Source organism: Panulirus ornatus, chromosome 46 (assembly GCF_036320965.1).
Source record: "Panulirus ornatus isolate Po-2019 chromosome 46, ASM3632096v1, whole genome shotgun sequence".
NCBI classification, from domain to species: Eukaryota; Metazoa; Arthropoda; class Malacostraca; order Decapoda; family Palinuridae; genus Panulirus; species Panulirus ornatus.
The window spans coordinates 30711430-30727901 of record NC_092269.1 but is presented as its reverse complement, the minus strand read 5'-3'; the positions used below and the strand labels follow the sequence as shown (position 1 = coordinate 30727901).

General features: G+C 41.6%; 1 protein-coding gene across 2 annotated transcripts in view; it reads right to left on the bottom strand.

Annotated features, from left to right (window-relative positions):
- Window positions 1–16472, bottom strand: part of LOC139763182 (nucleolar complex protein 4 homolog A) — a 65120-nt gene that overhangs the window by 25585 nt on the left and 23063 nt on the right. For both annotated transcript variants that reach the window (XM_071688903.1, XM_071688902.1), the window contains exons 7-9: window positions 10442–10657; window positions 7028–7088; window positions 55–165 (exon numbers count right to left, since the gene is read on the bottom strand). In XM_071688903.1, the coding sequence (XP_071545004.1) occupies window positions 55–165; window positions 7028–7088; window positions 10442–10657 (388 nt within the window). The remainder of the gene's footprint in view (window positions 1–54; window positions 166–7027; window positions 7089–10441; window positions 10658–16472) is intronic.

Sequence of the window (16472 nt, the reverse complement as noted above, 5' to 3'; positions counted from 1 at the left end):
CACAAAATATAAATCCAGTAAAGTATAAAATGTAATATCTTTGGCAGTACTTACGATGATGAAAGGAAGCGGTCACACAGCATGAAGAATCTTGGTTTATATTTGGCATGAAAAATAGTGGGTTCCATCAGGGCATACAGCTTTGTGAAGAAATTTGGATATTCTCTGTTAAAATGAAAATCATATCAATTATTAATCACCCTTAATATCACTAAATTAGACTGCTTTACCATTCCTTTAATCTACTAAGAAACATGAAATAAGTTGTGATAAACACACACTGTGAGGATCCAGATGAACAACAAATTCAGAAAAATTCACAAGACAGCAAGAATTTGTAACAAGCAGACTAGATGATATTAAATATCCATGGAAGTACTTCTGCAAGACAAGCTGATGGAACGTCTTCTGCTCCCCATAAATTCTTTTGTGAGCTACATCTACATGGTTTCCCCAGAACAGCACTGGCTGACAATAAAGAGGTTGGCACTGTTCCCTTGTGCTCACTAACTAGCTAATCCTAGGAATGACAAACTCCCTTCAAACATGGAATGCAGTTTACAGGTTGGGAGAAATGTTGTATATCATGAAGTGCTGCTTATGATTCACTGCAATACCCATGATATGAAAAGCATGGTACACATAACATACATAATTAACCGTTCAAACATATAAAAAAAATTGTAGTAAAACAATTTATCTGAATCCACACTTAGTGGACCTATTTAAAGGGAAGTAGGCTAGGAAATATGAAAAATATATACAGATTCAAGTCCCAGTTATACAGATCAATTAGGTTCATTACCTATTTGGTTGTGAGTTTTTTAATTTATTAATTCATTTTTACTATACTTGATCGCTGTTTCCCATGTCAGTGAGATGGTGCCAGGAAACACATGAAGAATGGCCCATTCACTAATATACACATATTCATACATAAATGCCCATACATGCACATATACATACATATACATATCATACTTAGAAAAACAGATGGATTTGCATGTAGCATTTATGGATCTGGAGAAGGCATATGGTAGAGTTGACAGAGATGCTCTGCAGAAGGTTTTAAGAGTATATGGTGTGGGAGGTAAGTTGTGTGAAGCAGTGAAAAGTTTTTAACAAGGATGTAAGGCATGTGTACAAGTAGGAAGAGATGAAAGTGATTGGTTTGCAGTGAATGTCAGTTTGAGGCATGGGTGTGATGTCTCCACAGTTGTTTAATCTGTTTACAGATGGGGTGGTTATGGAGGTGAATGCAAGAGTCTGTTGTGGATGAGAAGGCTTGGTAAGTGAGTCATTTGTTGTTTGCTGATGGTAAAGCGCTGATGGCTGATTCAGGTGAGAAACTCCAGAAGTTGGAGACTGAGTTTGGTAAAGTGTGTGAAAGAAGAAAGCTGAGAGTAAATGTGAATAAGAGCAAGGTTATTACGTTCAGTAGGGTTGAGGGACAACTGGGAGGTAAGTTTGAATGGAGAAAAACTGGAGGAATGAACTGTTTTAGATATCTAGGAGTGGATTTAACAGCGAATGGAACCATGGAAGAGCAAGTGAGTCACAGGGTGGGGGAGGGGGCGAAGGTACTGGGAGCGTTGAAGAATGTGTGGAAGGCGAGAACATTATCTCAGAAAGCAAAAATGGGTATGTTTGACGGAATAGTGGTTCCAATAATGTTGCATGGTTGCAAGGCATGGGCTATATATAGGTATATATAGGGTTGAGTGGAGGAGAGTGGATGTGTTGGAAATGAAATGTCAGGACAATATGTGGTGTGAGGTGGTTTGATCAAGTAAGTAATGAAAGGGTAAGAGAGATGTGTAGAAATAAAAAGAGTGTGGTTGAGAGGGCAGAAAAGGGAGTATTGAAATGGTTTGGCCACATGGAGAGAATAAGTGAGGAAATATTGACAAAGAGGATATATGTGTCAGAGGTGGAGAGAACGAGAAGTGGGAGACCAAATTGGAGGTGGAAGGATGGAGTGAAAAAGATTTTGAGCGATCGGGTCCTGAACATACAGGAGGGTGAAAGGCATGCAGGGAATGGCGTGAATTCGAATGGTGTGGTATACTGGGGTCGATGTGCTGTCAGTGAACTGAACCAGGGCATTGAAGCATCTGGGGTAAACCATGAAAAGTTCTGTGGGGACTGGATGTGGAGAGGGAGCTGTGGTTTCGGTGCATTACTCATGACAGCTAGAGACTGAGTGTGAACGAATATGGCTTTTGTTGTCTTTTCTTGGTGCTACCTTGCATGCGTGTGGGGGGAGGGGTGCTGTTTCATGTGTGGCAGGGTGGCAACGAGAATGGATGGGGGCAGCAAGTATAAGTGTGTACATGTGTATATATGTATATGTCTGTGTATGTATATGTATGTATACACTGAAAAGTATAGGTACGTATATGTGCATGTGTGGGCGTATATGTATATACATGTGTATGTGGGTGGGTTGGGCCATTTTTTTGTCTGTTTCCTTGTGCTATCTCGCAAACGCAGGAGACAGCGAATAAGTATAATAAATAAATACATTTTTTTTTTTTTTTTTTTTTTTATACTTTGTCGCTGTCTCCCGCGTTTGCGAGGTAGCGCAAGGAAACAGACGAAAGAAATGGCCCAACCCCCCCCATACACATGTACATACACACGTCCACACACGCAAATATACATACCTACACAGCTTTCCATGGTTTACCCCAGACGCTTCACATGCCTTGATTCAATCCACTGACAGCACGTCAACCCCTGTATACCACATCGCTCCAATTCACTCTATTCCTTGCCCTCCTTTCACCCTCCTGCATGTTCAGGCCCCGATCACACAAAATCCTTTTCACTCCATCTTTCCACCTCCAATTTGGTCTCCCTCTTCTCCTCGTTCCCTCCACCTCCGACACATATATCCTCTTGGTCAATCTTTCCTCACTCATTCTCTCCATGTGCCCAAACCACTTCAAAACACCCTCTTCTGCTCTCTCAACCACGCTCTTTTTATTTCCACACATCTCTCTTACCCTTACGTTACTTACTCGATCAAACCACCTCACACCACACATTGTCCTCAAACATCTCATTTCCAGCACATCCATCCTCCTACGCACAACTCTATCCATAGCCCACGCCTCGCAACCATACAACATTGTTGGAACTACTATTCCTTCAAACATACCCATTTTTGCTTTCCGGGATAATGTTCTCGACTTCCACACATTTTTCAAGGCTCCCAAAATTTTCGCCCCCTCCCCCACCCTATGATCCACTTCCGCTTCCATGGTTCCATCCGCTGACAGATCCACTCCCAGATATCTAAAACACTTCACTTCCTCCAGCCTCTCACCATTCAAACTCACCTCCCAATTGACTTGACCCTCAACCCTACTGTACCTAATAACCTTGCTCTTATTGACATTTACTCTTAACTTTCTTCTTCCACACACTTTACCAAACTCCGTCACCAGCTTCTGCAGTTTCTCACATGAATCCGCCACCAGCGCTGTATCATCAGCGAACAACAACTGACTCACTTCCCAAGCTCTCTCATCCCCAACAGACTTCATACTTGCCCCTCTTTCCAAAACTCTTGCATTTACCTCCCTAACAACCCCATCCATAAACAAATAAATACATATCAACATATACACATATATACACATGTACATATTCATACTTGCTTGCCTTCTTCCATTCCTGTTGCTATCCCACCCCACAGGAAACAGCATCACTACTCCCCACTTCAGTGAGGCAGTACCAGGAAAACAGACAAAAAAGGCCACCTTGGTTCATGCTCAGTCTCTAGCTGTCGTGTGTAATGCACTGAAATCACAGCTCCCTATCCACATCTTGGCTCCACATACCTTTCCATGGTTTACCCCAGATGCTTCTTATGCCCTAGTTCATTCCATTGACAGCATGTCGACCCCGGTATACCACATCGTTCCAATTCACCCTGTTCCTTGCATGCCTCTCACCCTCCTGTATGTTCAGGCCCTGATCGCTCAAAATCTTTTTCATTCCATCCTTCCACCTCTAATTTGGTCTCCCGCTTCTCCTTGTTCCCTTCACCTACGACATATATCCTCTTTGCCAATCTTTTCTCACTCATTCTCTCCATATGTCCAAACCATTTCAACACACCCTCTTTTTATATCCACACATCTCTATTACCCTTTCATTAATTATTCAAACCACCTCACACCATATATTAACCTCAAAACATTTCATTTCCAACACATTCACCCTCCTCAGTACAAACATATCTATAGCCCATGTCTCACAACCATATAACATTGTTGGAACTTCTATTCCTTCAAATACCCATTTTTGCTCTCCGTGATAATGTTCCCTCCTTCCACACATTCTTCTCTGCTCCCAGAACCTTCGCCCCCTCCTCCATCCTGTGACTCACTTCCGCTTCCATGGCTCCATCTGCTGCTAAATCCACTCCCAAATATCTAAAACACTTCACTTCCTCCAATTTTTCTCCATTCAAACTTACATCCAAATTAACTTGTCCCTCAACCCTATTAAACATAATAACCTTGCTCTTAATTGAATTCACTCTCAACTCTCTCCTTTCACACACTTTTCCAAACTCAGTCGCCAACTTCTGCAGCTTCTCACTTGAATCAACCACCAGAACTGTATCATCGGTGAACAACAACTGACTCACTTACCAGGTCCTCTCATTCCTAATGAACTGCATACTTGCCCTCTCTCCAAAGCTCTTGCATTCATCTCCCTAACAACCCCATCCATAAACAAATCAAACAGCCATGGGGACATCACAAACCCCTGCCACAAACCGACATCCACTGGGAACCAACCACTCTCCTCTCTTCTGACTCATACACATGCCTTAAATCCTTGCTGAAAACTTTTCAATTCTAGCAACTTACCTCCCACACCATATACTCTTAAGACCTTCACAAAGCATCTCTATCAACCCTATCATATGCCTTCTCCAGATCGATAAATGTTACATACAAATGCATCTGTTTTTCTAAGTATTTCTCACACATTCTCCAAAGCAAACACCTGATCCACACATCCTCTACCACTTTTGAAACCACACTGGTCTTCCCCAGTCTGCTGCTCTGTACATGTCTCTACCCTCTCAATCAATACCTCACATACAATTTCCCACAAATACTCAACAAACCTATGCCTCTGTGGTTTGAACACTCACCTTTATCCCCTTTGCCTTTGTACAATGGTACTATGCATGCATTCTGCCACTCCTCAGGGATTCACTGTGGTCCATACATACATTGAATATCCTCACCAACCAAACACCACCACAGTCACCCCCTTTCTTAATAAATTCTACTGCAATACCATCCAAACCTGCAGCCTTGGTGGATTTCATCTTCTGCAAAGCTTTCACTACCTCTTCTCTCTCAACCAAACCATTCTCCCTTATTCTCTCATCACATATCACCCCAACCAAAACACCCTATATCTGCCACTCTAACATCAAACACATTCAATAAACCTTCAAAATACTCACTCAATCTCCTTCTCACTTCCTGTTATTACTTCCCCACTAACCCTGTCACCGCTGTTCCCATTTGTTCTCGTCTCATGCACGTTGCTTACCTCCTTCCAAAACATCTTTTTATCCTCCCTAAAGTTTAATGATAAGCTCTTCACCAACTCTCATGTGCCCTCTTTCTCAACCCTTGCACCTTTCTCTTGACCTCCTGCTGCTTTATTTTATACATCTCCCAGTCATTTCATACTTACATTTTCATTTTAAGCGATTGTAGCCTGAACATACAGGAAGGTGAGAGGTGTGCAAGGAATAGAGTGAACTGGAATGATGTGGTATATTGGGGTTGACGTGCTGTCAACTGACTGAACCAGGGCAAGTGAAGTGTCTGGGGTAAACCATAGAAAGGTCTGTGTGGCCTGGATGTGGATTGGGAGCTGTGTTTCAGTGGATTACACATGACAGCTAAAGACTGAGTGTGAACGAATGTGGCCTTTTTTGTCTGTTTTCCTGGCACTACTGCGCTGAAGCAGGGGGTAGCAATGCTATTTCCTGTGAAGCAGGTTAGCGACAGGAATGGATGAAGGCTAGCAAGTATGAATATGTACATGTGTATGTATATGAATATGTATGTATATGTGGATATGAATATGTATGTATATGTGGATATGTATATGTATGGATATGGGTATTTATGTACATGTATGTGTATATGAGTGGATGGGCCATTCTTCGTCTGTTTCCTGGCGGTACCTCGCTGATGTGGGAAACAGCATTTAAGTATAAAATAAAATAAAATATAATAATATTTTCAATGTACACTATACTGAGTAAAACATCTCATTTTAGGGAGAATTATTCAACTCATTTATGAACAAAACTAGCAGAAACAAAAAACTGATTAACATTAAGAGGACATGATTTACTGTGCAAATTACAGTACTGTACACTATTCTTACCACAAACATATTAGTTTCTCATTACTTATCAACTGCATGATGAAATGTTGCATTTTTGTTGATGCCAACATAATGTCAGGATACCCTGATTTGACTGTGAAGTCACTTATATGAAAGGACCTGTAACTCACAAACACAGACAACTATATGACCATAAGAAGGCATAAAGTCAGAATGGCTTCCTAACTTGCTTTTATGAAACACGATTTGCAAGTCCATGCAAAATATATTGGAAAGAGTTGGATACTCAACATTATTTGGTTTTATGAGTCAAATTACTTCAGCTTGAGATGGCTGCTTAAGGCAGAAAACTTTTGTCTTTGAAAGTGTGGATAAGAGGATTAGAATGCCATCAAATAGACCTTCATTATGAATGTGTTCTGAGAAAAGAAACATCTACAGCAGAAACGGCAATCACTTCATCCTATAGCAGCGCTTCCTAAGGTGTCCATAGTTAACCTGTCCTTCACCTAGTATTAAACCCTTCCAGATCATAGCTTAAAAATCAAGTAATATTTCTACACTTAATGATTGATACATAGCAATGAACCATAACAATGAATATTTTCAACTTCAGAAAACTTACAAGTCATGTTTGTTCACTAGGATGAATACCCCTTGAAGGGCTAAGAGACTGATGGCTCCACCTATGATAAAGAAATAAAAGCAGATTATAATACAACTGTGGAAAAAAATTAGTGTACTAAAATGTATAAAAGTAAAAAATGTAAATGTGTATAAAATCCAATGCTTAACCTCTTTTGGTAAGAAACTACAGGAATCATAGTACAGTAGTTACAGATGAGATTTATATGAGTGGAAAGTACAGACTACAAAACAAAAAAATACTTTTTCGCAGTGCATGAAAAGAGAGCCACAAGCAAATGGTCATTTTAAAGTATGAAGAGAAATATTACTGTAACTTTGTGGGATCATGGTAAGCCAGTGAGTAAAAGGGACAAGCATTTGATGGTGATGGCTCTGAATGTTAATGGGATGACTCAATGGTGAGAGTAAAAGATGGGATCATGTGGAGAAATTTAAGTTATAGTTTGGATGTATTGGGGACTGGGGGTAAGAATATAAGTTGAGGAGTTTATATGGAAAGTGTGTGATAGTACGATTGAAGGAAGACCACCTGTAACATGGGGGAACAGAGTGGGAGAGTACTAGGGAAAGAAATGATGGAAGAATACTTGGAATGGTGTATGCATGGAAGACATGTAAGGACTGGGATAACTCGAGACTCTTTTCCCATGGCCATCCCATTGATGGAAGTTTCCAGAGGAAATGGGAATCAGAGTTATAGATAGACAAACAGTAAATGTTAATTTGTCCAAGTTTACTGTAGCACAAAGAAAATGAGTTCAAGTAGGTGTAAACATAATGAAAGGCTGAATGCTTACCTCTCTAGACTCCCAATTAACGTACCACTAAATACCTATAAATTACCAGTTTTTTATTCAAAAAATTTTTTAAGTAAGTTTTAAATTTTACAGAATGAGATAAACTGCATAAAAGTAAACTTAACCATGTAAAATCCATGGATAAATATTGCCACCAGACTTTTTTTTTTTTTTTTTTTTTTTTCATACTTTGTCGCTGTCTCCCGCGTTTGCGAGGTAGCGCAAGGAAACAGACGAAAGAAATGGCCCAACCCCCCCCCCCATACACATGTACATACGTCCACACACGCAAATATACATACCTACACAGCCCTCCATGGTTTACCCCAGACGCTTCACATGCCTTGATTCAATCCACTGACAGCACGTCAACCCCTGTATACCACATCGCTCCAATTCGCTCTATTCCTTGCCCTCCTTTCACCCTCCTGCATGTTCAGGCCCCGATCACACAAAATCTTTTTCACTCCATCTTTCCACCTCCAATTTGGTCTCCCTCTTCTCCTCGTTCCCTCCACCTCCGACACATATATCCTCTTGGTCAATCTTTCCTCACTCATTCTCTCCATGTGCCCAAACCATTTCAAAACACCCTCTTCTGCTCTCTCAACCACGCTCTTTTTATTTCCACACATCTCTCTTACCCTTACGTTACTTACTCGATCAAACCACCTCACACCACACATTGTCCTCAAACATCTCATTTCCAGCACATCCATCCTCCTGCGCACATCTCTATCCATAGCCCACGCCTCGCAACCATACAACATTGTTGGAACCACTATTCCTTCAAACATACCCATTTTTGCTTTCCGAGATAATGTTCTCGACTTCCACACATTTTTCAAGGCTCCCAAAATTTTCGCCCCCTCCCCCACCCTATGATCCACTTCCACTTCCATGGTTCCATCCGCTGACAGATCCACTCCCAGATATCTAAAACACTTCACTTCCTCCAGTTTTTCTCCATTCAAACTCACCTCCCAATTGACTTGACCCTCACCCCTACTGTACCTAATAACCTTGCTCTTCTTCACATTTACTCTTAACTTTCTTCTTCCACACACTTTACCAAACTCAGTCACCAGCTTCTGCAGTTTCTCACATGAATCAGCCACCAGCGCTGTATCATCAGCGAACAACAACTGACTCACTTCCCAAGCTCTCTCATCCCCAACAGACTTCATACTTGCCCCTCTTTCCAGGACTCTTGCATTTACCTCCCTAACAACCCCATCCATAAACAAATTAAACAACCATGGAGACATCACACACCCCTGCCGCAAACCTACATTCACTGAGAACCAATCACTTTCCTCTCTTCCTACATGTACACATGCCTTGTTTTAACATTATTTTTCTACCTTATAATATGGAATGATTATCAATTTGCAATTATTTTTTTACATGGAGAGAATGAGTGAGGAAAGATTGACAAAGAGGATATATGTGTCAGAGGTGGAGGGAACCAGAAGTGGAGACCAAATCAGAGGTGGAAGGAAAGATTGAAAAAGATTTTGAGAGAATGGGGTCTGAACATACAGGAGGGTGAAAGGTGTGCAAGAAATAGAGTGAATTGGAACGATGTGGTATACTGGGTCGACGTGCTGTCAATGGATTGAACCAGAGCAAGTGAAGCATCTGAGGTAAACCATGGAAAGTTTTGTGGGCCTGGATGTGGAAAGGGAGCTGTGGTTTCGGTGCATTACACATGACAGCTAGAGAATAGGTGTGAGTGAATGTGGCCTCTGTTTTCTTTCCCTAGTGCTACCTCACACAAGCACGGCAGGGAGGAGGGTGCCATTTCATGTGTGGCAGGGTGGCAACAGGAATGGATGAAGATAGCAAGTATGAATATGTACATGAGTGTATATGTATGTGTCTGTGTATGTATGTATATGTCTATGTTTGTGTATGTATGTATACAATGAAATGTATAGGTATGTATATGTGCATGTGTGGGCGTGTATGCATATATATATATATATGTATGTGGGTAGGTTGGGCCATTCTTTTGTCTGTTTCCTTGCGCTACCTCGTTAACGCAGGAGACAGCGACAAAGTATAATAATAATATAATTTATTTGTTCATAATTCATATAATCTGAACGTGTATTTCAACAGTAATATTCATACAGGTACTTCATGTTTACCAACAGCAGTAGGAAAGTTTTGGCTGCATTTATACAAACGTAATGCTTTTATCTTATGCCTGTGGAGTAAATGAGCACTTGGCATCAATACACATCTTCCCCTACCTAGAACATATTCCTGAAAGTGAGGTAAGAAATCCTAACCAATATATTTGTGGGTGGAGTGGTTGCCCAAGCACACATATGACTCAGTTAGATACAAAATAAGCACATCTGTAATGGTGGTAAATGATATAGTGGCTACGAACACATATACTGGATGTTAAAAGAACAAAGAGGATGCAGGAGGAATACAAAGGGTAAAAAATATAATAAAAAGACGTAAAACATGGAGTACATAGACAAAGAAATAAGGATGTAAATAAAATACAGAAGAAACAGTTACGAGAAAATAAGAGGAGTTTCTGTAAAACACATATAAACCCAACCATATCAGCTAACCAAGATTATATGACTCCATGAAAAAGTCTGTGAGACGAAGGGGCTCATCAAGGTGCTGCATCACCTTCTCTGGGATGAGGATCAGGCAACGGCGATACAGGTTTGGTGTAAGGGGATACTTGAGCACCACTGGCCAGATAGTGTTGATGGCTTTCTTTGCCTTTTTATATGGGATTTTGAAAGTCTTAGGTTTTTCACTATCTGCTGATGTCTTATCTGTAATAAAATGCATAAGGTTAAAAGTCTACACATTTACTCAGCCCCAAAATCAAGCACTTAATTGTCAGTTAGCTTAATGAGCACACCCTAGTCATGTTAGTTGGCTTCTCTTAAATTTCTAATACTAAATCAATAGAAATTTACTTTTATATAAACTTGAAAGGTCACTGTCCATATGGGTAGTAGTCTCAACACTGCTGCAAAGTTTTGAGTCATGGGTCCTTAACACAAAATAACTAAAAAAGGTGAATGTGTTTGAAATCAAGTGCTTGAGGAAAATTGTGGTAAAAGGATGGTTAATTGTGTAAAGAATGACCATAAAAGAGGTGTGGTAGTGAGCTTGGAATGAATGACAGGGCTGAACAGGGTAAGCTGAAATAGTTTGAACATATGGGGAGAATGAGTGAAGACATACTGACTTAAGAGGATATATGTGTCAGCTGTGGAGACAGCAAGGGGGAGGGAGATGGAGACCAAGAAGAAGAGGAAAGGGCATATCAGACAAGGCCGAATTATCAAGAGTAAAAATGCAAGAGGGCGAGAGACATGGCTGGATACAGGGAATAGGAGAGTTGCGGTATACAGGAAGCGAAGTGCTGTAAATGGGCTGCACAGAGGAATATGAAATGGTGAAGTGATCAGAGGAAACCTAAGAAAGGTATATGGAGATTGGCTATTAATAGGGGGCTTTGGTTTTGGTGTATGATACAAGACAGTGTGGATAAGAGCAAATGAGCCCATTCTTCATCTCTTTTCTGGTGCTACCTTGCTACGTGGAAAACAGTGAACTAGTATCATCATTTTCTATCATACTTAATTGCTGTTTCTTGCCTCAGCAAGGTAGCACCAGGAAACATATGAAGAATGGCTCATCCACTCATATACGCATATATATATATATATATATATATATATATATATATATATTTTTTGCTTTGTCGCTGTCTCCTGCGTTTGCGAGGTAGCGCAAGGAAACAGATGAAAGAAATGGCCCAACCCACCCCCATACACATGTATATACATACGTCCACACACGCAAATATACATACCTACACAGCTTTCCATGGTTTACCCCAGACGCTTCACATGCCTTGATTCAATCCACTGACAGCACGTCAACCCCGGTATACCACATCGCTCCAATTCACTCTATTCCTTGCCCTCCTTTCACCCTCCTACATGTTCAGGCCCCAATCACACAAAATCATTTTCACTCCATCTTTCCACCTCCAATTTGGTCTCCCTCTTCTTCTCGTTCCCTCCACCTCCGACACATATATCCTCTTGGTCAATCTTTCCTCACTCATTCTCTCCATGTGCCCAAACCATTTCAAAACACCCTCTTCTGTTCTCTCAACCACGCTCTTTTTATTTCCACACATCTCTCTTACCCTTACATTACTTACTCGATCAAACCACCTCACACCACACATTGTCCTCAAACATCTCATTTCCAGCACATCCATCCTCCTGCGCACAACTCCATCCATAGCCCACGCCTCGCAACCATACAACATTGTTGGAACCACTATTCCTTCAAACATACCCATTTTTGCTTTCCGAGATAATGTTCTCGACTTCCACACATTCTTCAAAGCTCCCAGAATTTTTGCCCCCTCCCCACCCTATGATCCACTTCCGCTTCCATGGTTCCATCCGCTGCCAGATCCACTCCCAGATATCTAAAACACTTCACTTCCTCCAGTTTTTCTCCATTCAAACTCACCTCCCAATTGACTTGACCCTCAACCCTACTGTACCTAATAACCTTGCTCTTATTCACATTTACTCTTAATTTTCTTCTTTCACACACTTTACCAAACTCAGTCACCAGCTTCTGCAGTTTCTCACATGAATCAGCCACCAGCGCTGTGTCATCAGCAAACAACAACTGACTCACTTCCCAAGCTCTCTCATCCACAACAGACTTCATACTTGCCCCTCTTTCCAAAACTCTTGCATTCACCTCCCTAACAACCCCATCCATAAACAAATTAAACAACCATGGAGACATCACACACCCCTGCTGCAAACCTACATTCACTGAGAACCAATCACTTTCCTCTCTTCCTACACGTACACATGCCTTACATCCTCGATAAAAACTTTTCACTGCTTCTAACAACTTGCCTCCCACACCATATATTCTTAATACCTTCCACAGAGCATCTCTATCAACTCTATCATATGCCTTCTCCAGATCCATAAATGCTACATACAAATCCATTTGCTTTTCTAAGTATTTCTCACATACATAGAGGGGACAGGAGCGGGGGGCCAGAAATCCTTACCTCCTTGTACTTTTTTAACTTTCTAAAATGGGAAACAGAAGAAGGAGTCACGTGGGGAGTGCTCATCCTCCTCGAAGGCTCAGATTGGGGTGCCTAAATGTGTGTGGATGTAACCAAGATGTGAAAAAAGGAGAGATAGGTAGTATGTTTGAGGAAAGGAACCTGGATGTTTTGGCTCTGAGTGAAACAAAGCTCAAGGGTAAAGGGGAAGAGTGGTTTGGGAATGTCTTGGGAGTAAAGTCAGGGGTTAGTGAGAGGACAAGAGCAAGGGAAGGAGTAGCAGTACTCCCGAAACAGGAGCTGTGGGAGTATGTGATAGAATGTAAGAAAGTAAATTCTCGATTAATATGGGTAAAACTGAAAGTTGATGGAGAGAGATGGGTGATTATTGGTGCATATGCACCTGGGCATGAGAAGAAATATATATATATATATTCGATGATAGAGTGGCAGATATAGGGTGTTTTGGTCGAGGTGGTGTGCAAAGTGAGAGGGTTAGGGAAAATGATTTGGTAAACAGAGAAGAGGTAGTGAAAGCTTTGCGGAAGATGAAAGCCGGCAAGGCAGCAGGTTTGGATGGTACTGCAGTGGAATTTATTAAAAAAGGGGGTGACTGTATTGTTGACTGGTTGGTAAGGTTATTTAATGTATGTATGACTCATGGTGAGGTGCCTGAGGATTGGCGGAATGCGTGCATAGTGCCATTGTACAAAGGCAAAGGGGATAAGAGTGAGTGCTCAAATTACAGAGGTATAAGCTGGTGACTGAGTTTGGTAAAGTGTGTGGAAGAAGAAAGTTAAGAGTAAATGTGAAGAAGAGCAAGGTTATTAGGTACAGTAGGGTTGAGGGTCAAGTCAATTGGGAGGTGAGTTTGAATGGAGAAAAACTGGAGGAAGTGAAGTGTTTTAGATATCTGGGAGTGGATCTGGCAGCGGATGGAACCATGGAAGCGGAAGTGGATCATAAGGTGGGGGAGGGGGCGAAAATTCTGGGGGCCTTGAAGAATGTGTGGAAGTCGAGAACATTATCTCGGAAAGCAAAAATGGGTATGTTTGAAGGAATAGTGGTTCCAACAATGTTGTATGGTTGCGAGGCGTGGGCTATGGATAGAGTTGTGCGCAGGAGGATGGATGTGCTGGAAATAAGATGTTTGAGGACAAAGTGTGGTGTGAGGTGGTTTGATCGAGTGAGTAACGTAAGGGTAAGAGAGATGTGTGGAAATAAAAAGAGCGTGGTTGAGAGAGCAGAAGAGGGCGTTTTGAAATGGTTTGGGCACATGGAGAGAATGAGTGAGGAAAGATTGACCAAGAGGATATATGTGTCGGAGGTGGAGGGAACGAGGAGAAGAGGGAAACCAAATTGGAGGTGGAAAGATGGAGTGAAGAAGATTTTGTGTGATCGGGGCCTGAACACGCAGGAGGGTGAAAGGAGGGCAAGGAATAGAGTGAACTGGAGCGATGTGGTATACCGGGGTTGACGTGCTGTCAGTGGATTGAATCAGGGCATGTGAAGCGTCTGGGGTAAACCATGGAAAGCTGTGAGGTATGTATATTTGCGTGTGTGGATGTATGTATATACATGTGTATGGGGGTGGGTTGGGCCATTTCTTTCGTCTGTTTCCTTGCGCTACCTCGCAAACGCGGGAGACAGCGACAAAGCAAAAAAAAAAGACATACATATATACACTTTCTTTTCTTTCTTTCTAACTATTCGCCATTTCCCGCATTAGCGAGGTAGCGTTAAGAACAGAGGACTGGGGCCTTTGAGGGAATATCCTCATCTGGCCCCCTTCTTTGTCCCTTCTTTTGGAAAAAAAAAAAGAAAAAAGAAAAAACGAGAGGGGAGGATTTCCAGCCCCCTGCTACCTCCCTTTTTAGTCGCCTTCTACGACATGCAGAATGCCCCAGTCATTTGCTCTAAAGATATTGGTCAGCAAATATCTGGCTTGACACTCATAGCTGTCATTTTTTCCAAAATTGCAGTTGATCACCAGTAATCTTAACATACTAGTTTGGCCATACATAAATGACTCTACACAAATATGAATTTATGTGTGTATTTTTCCTATGGCAGTCTGTTTTTCTTAATGTGTTTCTGTGTATCTCTCTTGCATTCATCATACAACTATTTTCAATCTCATATCTAACATAAGAGAGTGCAACCTAATAATCATATCTATGAACGTTCTTTTGTTTCCATAATCTTCAACTAATTGGTAAAGGTGGTTTGATCAAGTAAGTAATAAAAAGGAAGAGAGATGTGTGGAAATAAAAAGAGCGTGGATGAGAGGGCAGAAGAGGGTTTTGGATGTAAGGAGAGAATGAGTGGGGAAAGGTTGACAAAGAGGATACATGTGTCAAAGGTGGAGGGAACAAGGAGAAGCAGGAGACCAAATTGGAGGTGGAAGGATGAAGGGAAAAAGGTGTTGAGTGATCAGGGTTTGGACATACAGGAGGGTGAGAGGCATGCAAGGAATAAAGTGAATTGGAACGATGTGGTATACCAGGGTTGACGTCCTGTCAATGGACTCAACCATGGCATGTGAAACCTCTAGGGTAAACCATTGAAAGGTCTGTGGGGCCTGGATGTGAAGAGGGAACTGTGGTTTCAGTGACAGCTAAAGACCGAGTGTGAACGAATGTGGCCTTTTTTGTCTGTTTTCCTGGTGCTAGTTCGCTGAAGCAGAGGCTAGCGATGTGTTTTCTGAGGGGCAAGGTAATGCCAGAAATGGATGAAGGCAAGCATGAAAACGTACATGTATATATATATATATATATATATGTATATGTCTGTGTTTCCTTGCACTACCTCGCTAACGTGGGAGACAATGACTAAGCATTATACAAAAAATACATATGTATATCCCTGGGGATAGGGGAGAAAGAATACTTCCCACGCATTCCCCATGTGTTGTAGAAGGCGACTAAATGGGACGGAAGCGGGGGGCTAAAAATCTTTCCCTCCTTGTATTTCAACTTTCTAAAGGGGGAAACAGAAGAAGGAGTCATGCAAGGAGTGCTCATCCTCCTCGAAGACTCAGACTGAGGTGTCGGAATATAAGTGGATGCAACCAAGATGAGAAAAAAGGAGAAATAGGTTGTATGTTTGAGGAAAGGAACCAGGATGTTTTGGCTCTGAGTGAAACGAAGCTCAAGGGTAAAGAGGAAAAGTGTTTGGGAATGTTTTGGGAGTAAAGTCAGGGGTTGGTGAGAGGACAAGAGCAAGGGAAGGAGTAACACTACTCCTGAAACAGGAGTGGTGGGAGTATATGACAGAGTGTAAGAAAGTAAACTCTAGACTGATATGGGTAAAACTGAAAGTGGATGGAAAGAGATAAGTGATTATTGGTGCCTATGCACCTGGGCATGAGAAGAAAGATCATGAGAGGCAAGTGTTTTGGGAGCAGCTGAGTGAGTGTGTTAGTAGTTTTGATGCACGAGACCAGGTCATAGTGACGGGTGATTTGAATGCAAAGGTGAGTAAGGTGGCAGTTGAGGGAATAATCGGTGTACATGGGGTGT